Genomic DNA, 16502 nt, shown 5'->3' with positions numbered 1-16502 from the left:
AGAATTGTTTAAGGATTCCAAGGGCAATTGCGAGACACTTCGCTGCGAGATGTTCGAGAGCAGAGGCGGTTAACTCTCATTTAAGCCTGTCCACCAGTATCCGTCAGGGAAAAAAGCCAACAGTTCTCGGATATTCCAGAAAAAGTTGAATACGAATTGGAAACAGTTTTTTAAAAAGAGGGGGGACATGTTCAATTGCAGTTAGAAAGTTCTCGACTCTGCCAGGATCATCTGCTGCACCTGCGCTGGAAAGGTAACTGGACGAGCTCCGGTCAACGCCGCCGTGTGTCTTTGCTTTCGTTCCATACGAGGATGTCGTTTGCGGTCTGATCAGCCCTCGAAGATCTCACACTTTATAAGAAAAGGGGCTTTAAACCAAGTCGGTCCACGAAGGAAAAAGTCCATCAGACCTGCGCAGGTGGATCTGCCATTGAGTCCCGTCAGACGTGTTCTGGATAAATAATCCGTTACAGACCGGGGCCGGGGTCGCGTCCAACGTGGCGGGCCTTTTACCGTTTTTATTAATTCATTGTTGACTTATTTTTTTCTTTTTAACACGAAGAAATTGAAAACTGGCGACTATCGGAATTTCAGAATGTAATTTGTTGTAAACGTTTCGCTGCTAAAGCACGCCAGGGAACAGACAAAAACTTAAAGAGTTGCTGTGGTGAGCAATGGTGACGGAAATAAAAATCAAATCAAATAAATAAATACCTGCACACACACACACACACACACACACACACACGCACACGCGTGATCTCGGCTCATCTAGCAGCTATTGCATTCTCACAGAGCGGTTAGTTCTGCTGTTACTAATTGACTTTGTGCCCATTAGCTGGCTGTGTGTAATTTCCGCGTTCTCACTGTGCTCGTTTCGTGATTTACTTGGACTTCTTCCCACAGTTGTTCAGGTAAAGTTGTGATCGACTCTGAACTGGCACGAAGCTGACAAATACGTCAGTGTGCTCCGCAGCAGACCGCCTGCATGCCTTTATGTCCTGGTCTGGTTCCTACTTTGAGATCGAAAAAGCGAGTTTAGATAACGTTAACTCAGTATCACATTTTTCAAGCACTCATCGATTAGCGAACTTCCTTGCTAGGAAGCCGACTAGTGACACCGCGGGTAGAGCTGCTGCTGCTTCAGGAATCGAATGCTTTTTGTGCTTATCCGTGCGGTGCCTGCACGTTCTCCCAGTATGGCTGTCAGTTTACCTCCCTCATCCCCAGAGACGCGCAGGTTCGGTTGATTTCTCATTTCTAATTAGCTCGGAAGTGAGGGTTTGAGATGGGGGGCGGAGAGGGGGGCCCTGTGCAAGGGACCCATGGGCTGCTGCCGCCGAACCTCAACGGTATATTAATAATCGTAGACCATAATTACAGAATCAAGCTTTATTTTATATAGCGCCTTTTAAGGCGAGATCCATTTTCATAAATTCTTGACGTATACATCTCGGTAGATTTAATAACTCTGACCGGCGACATGAAAACCTGTCTGCCTATTACTGTGTCCTTTCGCATGCATCTCCAAACTATTTTATATAATAATATCTATCTATCTATCTATCTATCTATCTATCTATCTATCTATCTATCTATCTATCTATCTTATCCTGCCTACTATGCTAAGTTTTAAATCTATCTATCTATCTATCTATCTATCTATCTATCTATCTATCTATCTATCTATCTATCTATCTATCTATCTATCTATCTATCTATCTATCTTATCCTGCCTACTATGCTAAGTTTTAAATCTATCTAATTATCTATCTTATCCTGCCTACTATACTAAGTTTTAAATCTATCTATCTATCTTATCCTGCCTACTATGCTAAGTTTTAAATCTATCTATCTATCTTATCCTGCCTACTATGCTAAGTTTTAAATCTATCTATCTATCTATCTATCTATCTATCTATCTATCTATCTATCTATCTATCTATCTATCTATCTATCTATCTATTTATACAGTGACTTTAATACCCATATCATATACAGACTGTCTTTCATATCTCCCTATTCACAGTAAAATCACTGGTGCTAAATGAACACTTTAAAATGTACGCGCGAGTCCACAGCACTGGCCAATTGACGGTGCGTACCGACACTGCTTCTGCCGAAATTGCTTTCTCCATTTCAGAGAGCCTAGCAGTCTGCGCTTAACTGCTGGCCGAGACAGCTAAAGGACAGCAGCTCAAAAGTTAATAGGCACCAGCATGGCACAAAGACAAAATTTGCATCACATATTTTGAAAACCAATGATATGGAAAGTCCACTTATGAAAAGATACCAACACAGAATTTAAGATCACTTTTAATTGCATGCAATGTCGCAAAAATATTATTATTGCTGTTAGCAAACAGCAACAGCAACAACAACAACATACTACTACTATTATAATAATAGGCTTCATAATTTCTTGTACCTTACAACGAACTGCAGTCCCGTCCAGGGCAGGTCATTTCCAGAATGCTCTATGGTACCCTGCGTCTGCGCAGTTAAATACAAATACAACTAAATACAAGCTGTGTTATCCAAAGAATTGGACATATTATTATTATTATTATTATTATTATTATTATTATTATTATTATTATTATTATTATTATTATTATTATTATTTTGTAAACCCGCTTTATCCTGATTAGCGAAACAAGGGACTATTCCAGAAAGCACAGGGCAAAAGGCAGGAACAAACCCCGGACAGGGCGCCAGTCCATCGCAGAATATTATTATTATTATTACTATTACTATTTTCATAATCATTAATATAATGACATTTAAAACTGACTCCATCATTTCTTGTGCATTACAACGAGCTGTAGTCTCGTCCAGCTAGGGCCGGTTATTGGCACCCTGCGTCCGTGGAGCTGTGATTTTGATGCCACGCTGACGATTGTCTGACAAACCCGAGAAGGCCGCCGAACTTTGTTCATCAGGTGCACCGACAGAGTGGCAGCGAGCGCCTTTGCTTTGACTCTTCACCTAGTCGCTGCGGTTTCATAAAGTTGGCAGCAGGACGGAGGCTGCGGGTCTTTAAAGTCGCCAGCGGTGCGTGACCTGATGTGTGACCAGATTGCTGGACTGGCATGCGGGGGCTTTTTGTTTTATATTCTAAAGAGCCGACAGTCCCGGGGAGCGCTGGATTTGAGCTGGAGATGGGACCGCTATGATCTACTTTTTCCATTTTCTCGGTATGTCGGATTTAAAAGACGAGTGTTCGCTAATCTGCAGGTCTCACCATCATTGGTGCTGCCGACTCTTTCACTAAAACTTTTTGTCGATGGTGGGGTTTGGGTCTGTTTTAATCGCCCACTTTAGTTCCTTTCAAACGTACACGTGAGCCCTTCACGTATTTATCCCTTTATTTTTATTTAGGTCTCTTGAACATCCGTTGAGGGAGGAGAGGTTGGAGCAGTGGGAGTTGACCTCGCTACCCTAGAGATGGCAGACGTTTGGCAATTAGACTACCCAGAAATGGAGCCGGTCGTAGATGAAAACAGCTCCAGCAGCTCAGCCAATCTGGATGACAGCCTGACGAGCCTCCAGTGGTTACAGGAATTCTCCATCATCAATGCAAACAGCAGTCAGAATGCCATGTCTGCTTCTGCTCATTCGTACCACGACCTGTACGGGCACCAACAATTTATTGGCTCTGATGCCCCTGCTTCCCCTCTTGCTGCAGACCCGGCATCCATGGGCATGCCTCACACCCCTGGAAGACCTACGTCTGCGTCCATCTGCAGGGCTGAACATCCTTTTTGCCAGCCCCTTGAAGAAATAGACTACCGGAACAATCCCCGGGTCAAACCACCCTACTCCTATGCCACTCTGATCTGCATGGCCATGCAAGCCAGCAAGAAGACTAAGATCACATTGTCGGCCATTTACAAGTGGATCACGGACAACTTCTGCTACTTCAGGCATGCGGACCCAACCTGGCAGGTGAGTTTGGGCAAAAAAGTTCGAGGGATTCCATGGCCACGGGGGGGTGGAACAGCAATCCAAGTGGGCTCTTCTGCTATATATCAGTGGACCCTTCCTAGCACTTCTGCTTAAATACACCCATGCACTGTGTATGCCTTTTACCCAATCATGAAGATGGGTAGATATGAAAAGCACAATATGCCATAAACAGATTGATATGAAAGGGGCTAGAGGACCTTTCATTTTACTCTGGCGATAGAGTTAGCTTAGCTGATAGATCTGAAAGGCACTATATGATAGATGGATATAGATAGGAACTATGTGAAAGTCACTACATAGATAGAAGGTGCAAACGCATTACAGTAGAGCTGCTATATAGATGCCAAAGGCACTATATATAGAACAGATAGATATGAAAGGCACTATATGATAGAGAATTCCTTTGGTATCCATCTATATCTATGTGAAAGTCACTATATAACACAGAAGATGCACTAGGTATGAGGCACTATAGAACAGACAGATAGATATGAAAGACGCTTCATAACATAGATAGAAAGTGCAAATGCACTACGGTAGAGGTACTGTACTATGTTCCCAGAGGCACTATATAACTGACAGATATGAAAGGCGCTATATGATTTTAATTTTACTTTTTCAGCTGTTTTTCATCTTGATTCTGTGTAATTGCACAGTCCAATCGCCAGTGTTAAATTAGTGTTTATATGGCCCCACTGTATAAAGAGTAGGCTCATATAAACCCTTAAAATGTTAATTGGACACGGGAGATGTTGCTTCGTGTGCTGTTTAAAAGAAAATAAACCTGAATGTGCAAAGAATTAAAAAATGGCTTGAGAAATGAAGAGCGCTATACACATAAACTGAAAAGAATTGCGCTTTGCCCTTGCAGTCGGTGAAGAGCGCAGTGGCAAATAAATGAAATACATCACAAGATTGTTTATTTATATAATAATAAGCCTTCTGCACCATGAAGCCTGGCATTCTGGTCAGAGAGATCGTGCAGCTGAAAGGCCGAGCGTCAAGGTCGCACAGCAGAAACACACGCGAACGTTTGCTTTATTTTATGTCGGCGCATCAGAGTTGCTGCAGTTATGAGCTCCGACTGCTCTCTCTAAGCGCACCGACATGTCCGATTTGTCTTCTCTCTGACCCGCCACAGCCCCCTTGTCCTGCTCCAAACGGATCTTTGTGTCTTTCTCGTTGTCCTGCCTACGTCTCAAAACGCAGTGACAAAAGAACCCCTGCCTTTTTTAATCGGAATGCCAGAGGTTATCTTCACAAATAACATTAGACTAATTACTGGTATTAACAATGCTTTATTGTTCCCCGCGTTTGTCCCAAGAGTGCAATCAAGTCTGCCCAAAGTGCTATTTGTCACCATAGCTACTTCAAGTCGCCTAGGAGCCTCCGCGCGGCATTTGACGAGCAGCCATCAGTCCTTATTGGTCGCAGGTGTTTTGCGTTTACACGGATGTGCAGGAAATACACGAAATGGTGGGCTTCATTCCCAAACAGTTGTCGATAAAACTGTCCAAGGAATGGCGGGGGTGGCACAGATGTGGATTTTATTTACTGTTTTATTTTTGGGGGGGGGGGGGGGGGGGGGGGGGGGGGGGTGGAAGTTTTTCGCTTGGGATCGCAGTTTCTAGCCGTGACGACTAAGACTGAAGTTCAGGCCACACACTGCGTATGATATATTATGTCGCCCCCCCATAGATTGTTTGGTATACTGTTACTTTCGTGATTTTTGGGGGAACTCTATCACAATATCCCGATGCATCTCATAGTATTTCAGGAGTCTCTTTCACCATTTTCGTCCACTGAAGGGTACGGGCGCCTTCTAGTTTCTACTCTCAAAATGTTTAAAGCTCAATGGCGTATAAAGTGTCCTTCAAGGAAGTAAAAGAGCTCGCGATTACAGCAATCCGAAAGAGAAACGCCAAAATCAAAGCCTGTCGGAAATAAAGTTTAGATAGATAGATAGATAGATAGATAGATAGATAGATAGATAGATAGATAGATAGATAGATAGATAGATAGATATGAAAGGCACTATAAAATAGATAGATAGATAGATAGATAGATAGATAGATATGAAAGGCACTATAAAATAGATAGATAGATAGATAGATAGATAGATAGATATGAAAGGCACTATAAAATAGATAGATAGATAGATAGATAGATAGATAGATAGATAGATAGATAGATAGATAGATAGATAGATAGATTTTATGAATTTCCCCTTGGGATTAATAAAGTATCTATCTATCTATCTATTTTATAGTGCCTTTCATATCTATCTATCTATCTATTTTATAGTGCCTTTCATATCTATCTATCTATCTACCTATTTTATAGTGCCTTTCATATCTATTTTATAGTGCCTTTCGTATCTATCTATCTATCTTATAGTGCCTTTCATATCTATCTATTTATTTTATAGTGCCTTTCATATCTATCTATCTATCTATCTATCTATCTATCTATCTATCTATCTATCTTAAAGTGCCTTTCATATCTATATATCTATTTTATAGTGCCTTTCATATTTATCTATCTATCTATCTATTTTATAGTGCCTTTCATATCTATCTATCTATCTATCTATTTTATAGTGCCTTTCATATCTATCTATCTATTTTATAGTGCCTTTCATATCTATCTATCTAACTATCTAGATATGAAAGGTACTATAAAATAGATAGATAGATAGATAGATAGGGATCTGCACTGGCAATTGGAAGGTTGTCGGTTCGAATCCCATAAAATGCCAAATAGGGACTCTGCTCTGTTGGGCTGTTGAGTAAGGCCCTTAACCTACAATTGCTAAGCACTTTGAGTAGTGAGAAAAGCGCTATATAAATGCAAAGAATTATTAATTATTATTATAGATAGATAGATGGTGAGACAGTCACAATACTTATATGATTTCCGAGAAGAAATTCACCAATCAACAGATATCGAAGAAAAGTAAAATGATGGACTGAAATATTCTCAACATGAGTATTTATTAGACGCTTTGTGCAGAACGAGCGCATAATAATCTGAAACCTGTTTAATCTGATCGGTGCTCCGAGGGACCAACTCTGGACTGGGCGTCAGGCCATCTCTGCATATCTTCATTGGTATTATTATTTGGCTGATGTCTGTATTTGAGATACAGTTGGTTACATTTTCTTTTCTTGGTTTTCCAGTTGAAGAACAAGCAGGTGAAGTGACTTGCTCGTGGTCACACAGTGTCAGTAGTGGGATTTGAACACACAACCTCAGAGTTTGAAATCCAAAGTCTTAACCTTTTTGCCACACTATCTTCTTATTATTATCGTACAGTTTGTGTAAAGATGTCTAATAACATTTACAATGGGGTCACCCAGGTCCCCAGAGGCCATGCCACTTATGACAGTCCTTAGTCACAGCCTGTCAGCAGTGGGCTGGCTCTTCTCTTGTGTCAAGGCCAGTCATGTGGTCTGACACCCCAACTTTGTCTTTAGTCGTAGGGTTGGACTCCGTGTGCATGAAAGTTGACAACCTGAGTGCTCAGCCAGACGTTCAATGCTTTGATTGTAGGGATGAGGAATAACAGATGTGTGTGTTTTAGCCCTCAATGACCGAAGAGAAGCTCATCTGTTTGATGTCGTGTGTTTTTTTATATACCAAGACAGAATGAACAGATAAAAAAAAAAAGAAAAAATAGTGGGCAGAGACTGCGGCTGAACTCAGCGTATTTACTGTAACCGTTCACACAGTATGCAACTGGCTGTCAGAAAAAGTGTCAAGCACAACTGTTCTAGAAGATTGGTTCCCAGTCATTAAATGTGACATGTCCAGTGAGCGCCAGTCATTGAAACTGACATGGTCTGGGGACGAGATCAGCAACTTTGGCCAAAAAATCTTAATATGCCCCACGGCTGAAAGTCAAGTAATTTGAAAATTCTACATAGTTAGCGACATTTATATAGAGGTTTACATAAGCAGTAGGGGAGCCTACTATGTGCCAGTCGCTATAGATAGCCAATTAGAGATTAGGGGGACAGAATGGATGAGGGCATGGTGGGCAATCAGGGTACACCCAACTCTTTTCAAAGGATGCCCAGGGATCTGTTTTGACCCCAGAGAGTCAGGATCTCAGTTTAATGTCTCATCTGAAGGATGGCACCAATTTTTGCAGGACAGTGTCCCCTTTACTGCACTTCGGCATTGCGAGCAGCCCCTGGTGGCTTCACCTACACCTCTTCCAGCAGAGACCCAATCCTTTCTAGCTGGTCTCTCGTCCAAGTACCAGCTGGGCTCAAACATACTTAACTTCAGCTGGATGTCCCGTACTAAAGGGCAGGTTTTCTGGCATCAAATATGGATACCTAGACGTTTAGCACTGTGCTTTTATGTCAAGTCAAACGCTGTGTCCAGGGATTGTTCCTGTCTTGCCCCCGTCCTTGTTGGGATAGGCTTTGACTTCTTTGTGACCTTGCGGGTTTAGAAAATGGATGGACGGCTATGGAAAAAAGAAAAAGTAATAAACAGACACGCACGTTGTGACCACAAGAATGGAGTTCATGCCATCATGAAATCTGCTAATGTGCTGTTATTTACTTACATCTTTACTTTTGCAAGCCGCAGCTACTTTTTAATGGCAAACCAACCACCAGTCTAATGCCCAAACCCGCTTAATATAGAGGAAGGTCACCTGGGAGCTGCAGGGAAGGCACAATCCCTGGACCGGACCACTGCAGCACCGCTACCGGCAATGAAAGAATTGAAGATCTTTCATGAAACGACATCAGAAACTGAATATCTATTACATTTTTATGCTTCATAAACGGGAAGCACACCATCAAGTGTTAAACAGACACAGAATATTTAGGAGTATTGTCTGCACTTGTGGTCACCTCGCTACAGGACAGACATAACAGCACTGGAGGCTGTGCAGAGAAGAGCAGCCAGGTGCATGCTGGGACTTGAGGACCTGTCGTACTGTTAGTTGGGAGCCTGCGCTGACCCGCTGCACTCGGGTCCCAATCCATGTGGCGACAAGAGAGTTTTAACCTGTTTAGTCTTGAGTGGAAGAGACTTTGGGGGGGTTCTAATCAGGGGGTCTTCAGTCTCCTCAAGCCGATACACCAGAAGTCATGTAAATCGCATATGTCTGGGACACCAGCGGAAATCGAAGGGAAGAGTATTTAGCACTGAAGGCAGGGTGCAAATGGAACAAACCTTCCATTGCAATCCTGGCTTGACAATCTCGAAGAAGTATCTGGATGAGATATGTGGACCGCTTAGCCATTATCGAAACAAACAAGCCTGATGGACTGACCGGTTCTCCTCTCGTCTGTCGAGTTTCTCACGTCTCTACGACATCTCTTTGTCAGTTAGGGCGTCCGAAACATTCACTGCCCCTAGCACATGCGCCGCTTCTTGATATCCCACCATGCTGACAGCGCAAGAGTGGAGCACCAGGACGGCTTCGGATGAGCGGGCCAGCGTGTGGGAGGAAGGACAAAAAATCAGAAGACACTTTGCACTCCTTGTCCACCCCCAAAAACCTTCAGAGCTACAGCTTAACCTTTACAGCGCCTTCCGTTAATGATTACTCTTAATGATTCAGCACTAGATGTGTGGTGGGCTGGGGGCAGCCCTCCTGCCTTCTGGTTCTCATGTTCTTTGATTTGGAGAGCCTGTGGGAAGGCTGATCTTCTGTAAATAGTTGGCAGCCCGCCACTGTTGCCAGGGGTCGGCTGCTGTGCTGTTCCACTGAATCTTCACCAAACATCTTCGGTCCTTCCACCACTAACAAGAGTGGCTCTGGGGGTCTCTTTTGTTCTCCCCTCTCTCTCTCTCTCTCTCTGTCAGGTTCACTTTTTTGCAGCCCCAAGCAGGAAAAAAAAATTTTGAAACCCGCACCATATTCCTTTCTCCCGGGGCTAAGTTTCCAGCTGCTAGTGTACACAGAGATTTGGCAGACCTAATTGGTATTTAGATGCCCCCTCTGTTTATCCTCCAGCTTACCAAAACAAAGCCCTGTGAGCCTGCGCCCTGCATGTCTGTTCTCCAAGGATGTTGTATTAAAGGGATGATCTATAACAGCGCTTCAAACTGAATAGGGGGAAAAAACAAACAAAAAGCTTAAAAGAAAGAGGGAGGAGCACAGGGAAATGAGCAGCCATTGTGATTTAAGCAATTCGGTTGCATTTCCAATGACTGAGTACATTCGGTCGGCTGCTACAATTAATGTGGCCAGTGGGTGGCATCTTTTAAGAGCTGCCCAGTTAAGCCAAACATCCGGTGCAACTAGGACTCAACTACAGGCTGTGCCTTTATGTGTGGGTTTATGATTACTTCGCTTACGAAAAGCTGGTTGGCATTCCTTTTTTTTTTAAATCATTGGCACTACTTACCCACACTTCAGTGAAGCTAAAGTATGTTTGGGCACAGCCACTACTCGGATGGGAGACCATCTTGAAAAAGGACTCTGCTGCTTCTAGAAGATGTGTTTGGGAAGGTTTGCCCGAGGCATTTAATCTGTGCTCTGTGTGTGGATCCCAGTGCCCTAGTGCACTGACAAGAGACCCTGTGCTGTAAACACTGGCACCGTCTTTGGGATGAGCTGTAAAACTGAGGCCCTGACACTCTGTGCTCATAAAAGAGCCCTGGGCATCCTTCATAATGAGCAGGGTGCACCCGGCTTGCCCTACATGACCTCATCCATTCTGGCCCCCTAATCATCCCCTGTCCCTTATTAGCTAACTGACTCTCGCACCCCCAAACCATCTAACAGCTAATGTGTGGTGAGCTGCAAGAATGGCTGCCATCGCTTCATTCAGGTGGCTGCTACACCCTGATGGTGGCTGATGTAATCTATATAAAGCACTATATAAATCTAACTATCTTCTTTAGCATTTAAAAACCCACTGAGTCCAGTTCAGGGTGGCAGGGTTCCCAGGCAGGACACCAGTCCATCATAGGGCCCCCACCCCACACTCAAACTTGAGGCGAATTTAGAATTGCCAATTAACTTAACAGGCATGTCTGCTGGGATGGCGGAGGAGAAACCACGCAGGCACGAGGAGAACGTGCAGACTCCACATTGACAGAATGTGGGTGGAAAAGATGAGCCTACGCTCTTAAATATACTGGTTCTTTAATGGCACTTTACTGGGCTGTGTGGTCCCTTGCTGACCCATTCCATTCTGGGAAGGCTTCTCTGAGCCATGAATAGGTGGACAAAACACCAGTCTTTTTCACAAATATATTACCATCCATTATCCAACCCGCTATATCCTAACTACAGGGTCACGGGGGTCTGCTGGAGCCAATCCTAGCCAACACAGGGCACAAGGCAGGAAACAAACCCTGGTCCACCGCAGGGCACACACACACACTAGGGACAAGTTAATATCGCCAATGCACCCAACCTGCATGTCTGTGGGAGGAAACCCACGGAGACACGGGGAGAACATGCAAACTCCACACAGGGAGGACCTGGGAAGCGAACCTGGGTCTCCTAACTGCGAGGCAGCAGCTCTACCCACTGCGCCACCCCAAATATATTACCATCTGTTTACAATTGTTTATGGACCTAAAGGTTCTTTCTGAAACCTTCAAGTGAATGGTTCTTTTGGGAGCCAAATATGGCTCCCCTGTGGCATGGCTCTGAAGACCCACGTGGGCACCTTTATTTTTAAGGTTTTGCGAAGCACATAAGGATGAGGTGAGGTGACAGTCCTTTACTTATCATCACTATTATTATTACCACTTGAGTAACACATCTAACAGAAGGATGGACGCCATACAATTTCAAAGCAATCCAACTGTGGACGAGGCGACAGCCCGCTGCTGATTATCGTTATCAATGTTTTATAATTGGGTCCTCCCTGTGTGGAGTTTGCATGTTCTCCCCATGTCTGCATGGGTTTCCTCCCACAGCCCAAAGACATGCAGGTTAGGTGCATTGGCGATTCTAAATTGTCCCTAGTGTGTGGTTGGTGTGTGGGTGTGTGTGTGCCCTGTGGTGGGCTGGTGCCCTGCCCAGGGTTTTTTTCCTGCCTTGCGCCCTGTGTTGGCTGGGATTAGCTCCAGCAGACCCCCGTGACCCTGTAGTTAGGATATAGAGGTTGGATAATGGATGGATGGATGGATGTTTTATAATACAATTTGAGTAAAGCATCTAACAAAATGTAAGGCGCTATACCGTGACTTAAAAGTAAAGCAAAACAAAGCTTAGGAGGACTGAGTGCTCTGATAGGCTTCAGCTTCTCCATGGCGCTGCTCGGGATAAGCAGATTGGAAAATGGATGGATGAACTGAGTGCCCAAGGAATTTGGGTCATGCCAGGGGAATTGGCAGCTCTGAACTGGCCTGTTTGGCACAGAGTCTGGGTTATTCCCCCACTAAAGCCGGAAGGGATGCTAAACTGGACGGCTGCCGTTGCTGATCTCGTCGACCGAAGACTAGAAATTGCTGGTGATGTCAGCCCGACTCCCTGCACGGTTTTACACTCCCAGAGTATCGCAAGTTGGCCGCATTGTGACACACGGTACCGCGCTAACAGTCACGGCGAGTTCAGTTTCAATTCGGTTTATTTTTACATAGAGCCTTTTTACGGAGTTTCTTTTTCAATTCTCTTGTACAACACGAGACATCAGTCAACCCGAGCTTCTCTTGTTTGTGAGATCTAAAAGCACCCGGGTTTCTTATTCCTCAAACCAGCACGCAACCCACCAGTCATCCCAGCGCCATGATCAGCTCTCAGTAATACAGAAGGTAAAGTGTATGGCAGCCGTGCTAACTACTGTGCCACGCTGATGCCCCTCAAATTTAGCCTTTCTTAATTGAAGTGCAGACTTTCAGGATGACTAAGGTGTCACAGTGAGGTTTTTTACAGTGGCTGGAGTGCCAGTCCTGCCAACAACCCCTGAACATGCTGTTATATGTAGGTTATATTGGAGAGATTAGGGTCCAGGAAGCAACTGTCCTCTGAATCAGGACAATGACATACGAGCCCCGATCTTATCAGACATTTGTAGCAGCAGAGCAAAGCGGTATGCATCCTTTCTTTATAGCACCTTCGACCATGACATTGGCAGGCATGCTGGGTCACTTTGACCTCATGCCAACCTGTCCAGCTCATTTACCAGCGTGGTCTCACTGCCTAAAGCTGCTGGAGGGCTGGGTGGCTTCTCTTATCGATGGGGGCTTTAAGACGCAGTCGAGATACTCGCGTGACTTGCGTGCTGTTGAATGGCTGGAGCCCTGCTGAGACTGGTTTGGCTGCCTTCATTTTCTGCTTCCATTTGAAATCATGAGACCTGGTGGTGGTCCAGCCTGAGTCGAGTTGGTGGGCAGTCCATCATGGCTCATTTCTTACACTGGTGTGTTTGGCTGGCTCTGGTGTCTTCTGATTAGGGCACCATTAGTACCCTGAGAGGGAGTTCACGGGGGTGACAGAGTGCAGGAGTTCTGGAAGCCCATGGTTCATCACTCACCTGCTTGGAGGGCTTCTGCCGCCTAAACAAAGATGGCAGTCAACCCAAGGCTTGTTTGCCTGGATGGGCAGTCAACAGCTTACTAATGGTGCCTCTCTAGTCTGGAAGTCGAAGTTGAGTGCCAATGGGTGCCCAACTGCTAAGCAGGGTTCTTCATGCCCCTGATCTGCAATCCAACATTTGCTTGGGCACGGCAGCAGTGCCAGCTGAATAAGGAGCAGGAAAGTCACCTGGAAACACTTCTTTGGTAGTTCTGAGCTCTTGGTTTGACCCTGGGCATATGTACCAAGCAGTGGCTGCTGTGATTTTACACACCTCATAACTCCCATGTGTCTGTCTTGTGTTTCAGAACTCCATCCGGCACAACCTGTCCCTGAACAAATGCTTTATCAAGGTGCCCAGAGAGAAAGACGAGCCTGGCAAAGGTGGCTTCTGGAAGATTGATCCTCAGTATGCAGATCGCCTTCTGAATGGTGCCTTTAAAAAGAGAAGGATGCCTCCTGTTCAGATCAACCCAGCCTTCCAGGACCGCATTCGACCCATGCCCACCTTGGCTGCCCCTCTTCCCAGCTCTGACCCAGCCGGCCAATTTCACATCAGTCTGGAGTCTCAGCAACTGCTCAAAGAGTTTGAGGAGGTCACTGCCGACCAGAACTGGGATCCTTGTGAATCCGGGAAGGCTGGGCACAAACGGAAGCAGCCGCTGCCCAAAAGAATGGTCTTCAAAGCTCCACGGCGCTCCAGCTCTCCGATGTTGATGGCTGAGGAACAAAAAGAGCTGGGCTCTCTGAAGGGAGACTTCGACTGGGACGCCATCCTGCACAGCGCCCTGAGTGGCGAATTAGACGACAACCTGGACAACGTGCCTCCCCTCAGTCCCATCGCACCAGATATGGACCTAACCATCCGTGGGAGACACATCGATCGGCCCCAGCAGTGGAGCCCCCTGCACAGTGATGAGCATGTTTTGTCTGAAACACTCCAGGATAATGTGGACTTTGACGAGGAGACCTTCCTGGCCACCGCTTTCCTCCAGCACCCCTGGGAGTCAAATAAAAATGACATTCTCTCGTTCTCAGCCATCAACCTGGAGCAGCTCTTTGACCTCAATGACCCCTTCTCAAACGAACTTAGCGACTGTAGCAGGATAGACTCGCTTCTGTGAAGCCCTGGCCCCCAGCCTACAGACACTTGTGTGAGCATACTGAAGATGGGCATGCCGCCCTGAAACCACGGGCCATATCGGGAACGGACAGCGCAGGAGTGGGCACCACATCGCCCATGTCTAGACATCTGCTGCTGGCGCCATTTGCACAGGATCTGTGTGTGTTCACACTCTGTGAGAAAGTCTTCCTATGACATTGATGGATGTTTGGGGGGTATTGGGGGTGGGGGGGGGGACATACATGAGCTGTTATTCTGTGCCTGTGATGTTTAGGTCAGTGTAAACAGAAAGGAACTGATTTTGGGTCCTCATGTGGTGCCCCAGCTTTGTGACATGTCAATAAGGAAGAAAGAAAAAAAAATAAAAATGTGTTTCTTCAAGGGACTCCAGACAAAGCCACCATTAAGTTTAACATGGAGAACATGGCGCCCCCTGATGGCAGCTTTAGGAAGTGAACTAATGCAATGATCAATCCATGTCTCATCCACTAAATGTGTGACTTGTGTGAGCAACTTGAGTTTTTTTTTTTATTTTTATCATAGGGGATATAAGGATTAGATAACTCTATTTAAATATATCCATCTGTATAGTGTCCTTTATATAACATAAATAAAGAGCATTTGGACAGCTGATGCCATGTCGTGTTTTGTGTTTTAGCTATAAATCCCCAACATCAAGGTCACCTGGTCACTTGCCTGTTCATTTGTGTCACTGTTCCCCAAACCCTGCACCTTTATTTCAACATACAATTGGCAGGTAGGTTAACGTGCCTGTTAAGCCCCATGTCACCATCACTACTTGACTAGGAGCCCAGAACTGGACACTGTGACTGTGCTTGTGACCACGCCCATATATGTGGGGGTGGGGCGGGGGGCGTGGCAAACAGTGATAACAAGCATCTTCAGGTTGCCTGCATAGCAGAAGCTTTTCTGTTTTCTCTGGCCATGGCCTTGCGTGGCTCATCAATAGTCCCTCCATTCAGAAACCCTGTCACTAGCAGATTTACACATTAAACTAATAAGTAAAGTAAAATGAAAGCTGTAACAAAGAATGCAGAAAAGAGCAGCATGTTGGCAATGCTTTGGGTATTGTTGGAGCATCACAACATTTAGCACCTGCATGGGGTCAATATCAGGGATTATTATATGCTTAACTATATAAATAACATTTTAATCTGTTTTTTGTTTGTTCACCAACCAATCAAAATGGCTGGACCATTGCCATTGTTAGAAAAATATTTTAGTTGTTGTTTTTTGTGGGCTTTTACTTTATCACTGTATTGATTTACCACTCTTTATAGGCCGAGAATTCAAATCTGTCAGTAACTTTTTGTTTCTGACTTTAGTTTTAATTCTTCTTAGTCATTTGCTCTTTTTTGATTGTCACATTGCCTCCGGCCATTTTGTCGCCCCATTATTAGGGTAGTGCCTGTCCTGTTTGGCTATGGGTGTATCTGCGGGGATCGTGACCTGTTGGGAACATTCACTCCCTCATCTGAGTTTTATAGATTCTTACACCTTTTTTTTTTTTTTTTGTCTTGTGCAATTTTTAAAAATTAAAATCGTTTTTGGCAGTGACTTCTGCCTGAAATTTTCAACTTTGATTTTTGCCTTTCAATGTGACTTGGTGTAAGTTTGATTTGATCACCCAGTTACTATGCCCTTTCTCCTGGTTGCTCTTTAGTTATTGTGTTATAGCTTGCCAAGGGCAACAGTCATATTGGGGAAAGGTGTTATAATGGCGGGGGGCACTCAAAAATACTGTGAGTGAGCTGGGGCTGATGGGAGGACACTTTCAGCACGTACAAAGTTTTGTAGCAGGATTTTCATCTAAGACCACAGGTACGGGCCATGTTTTCCTCTTAGTTAATCTGGATAACAATTTCATTGTCTCATTGTGAGTTG

At 44.7% G+C, this 16502-nt stretch overlaps 1 protein-coding gene across 1 annotated transcript; it reads left to right on the top strand.

The window, feature by feature from the left end:
• On the top strand, positions 1 to 15226 carry foxj1a (forkhead box J1a). Its single transcript, XM_028819650.2, has 3 exons — positions 1 to 253; positions 3382 to 3948; positions 13783 to 15226. The coding sequence occupies exons 2-3, from the start codon at positions 3448 to 3450 to the stop codon at positions 14596 to 14598; spliced, it is 1317 nt and encodes a 438-aa protein (XP_028675483.2). The 5' UTR covers positions 1 to 253; positions 3382 to 3447; the 3' UTR covers positions 14599 to 15226.
• Positions 15227 to 16502: the final 1276 nt, after the last annotated feature.

The sequence above is a fragment of the Erpetoichthys calabaricus genome, chromosome 14, assembly GCF_900747795.2.
Source record: "Erpetoichthys calabaricus chromosome 14, fErpCal1.3, whole genome shotgun sequence".
Lineage (NCBI taxonomy): Eukaryota > Metazoa > Chordata > Cladistia > Polypteriformes > Polypteridae > Erpetoichthys > Erpetoichthys calabaricus.
The sequence above is the reverse complement of the archived record's forward strand: the minus strand, read 5'-3'. Positions and strand labels throughout refer to the sequence as shown.

Bases quoted from the DNA above. Each gene is read 5' to 3' on its own strand.
- foxj1a (XM_028819650.2), top strand. From the start codon at position 3,448: ATGGCAGACGTTTGGCAATTAGACTACCCAGAAATGGAGCCGGTCGTA. The intron at 3,949-13,782 runs GTGAGTTTGGGC...CTTGTGTTTCAG, and splicing joins ATGCGGACCCAACCTGGCAG to AACTCCATCCGGCACAACCT.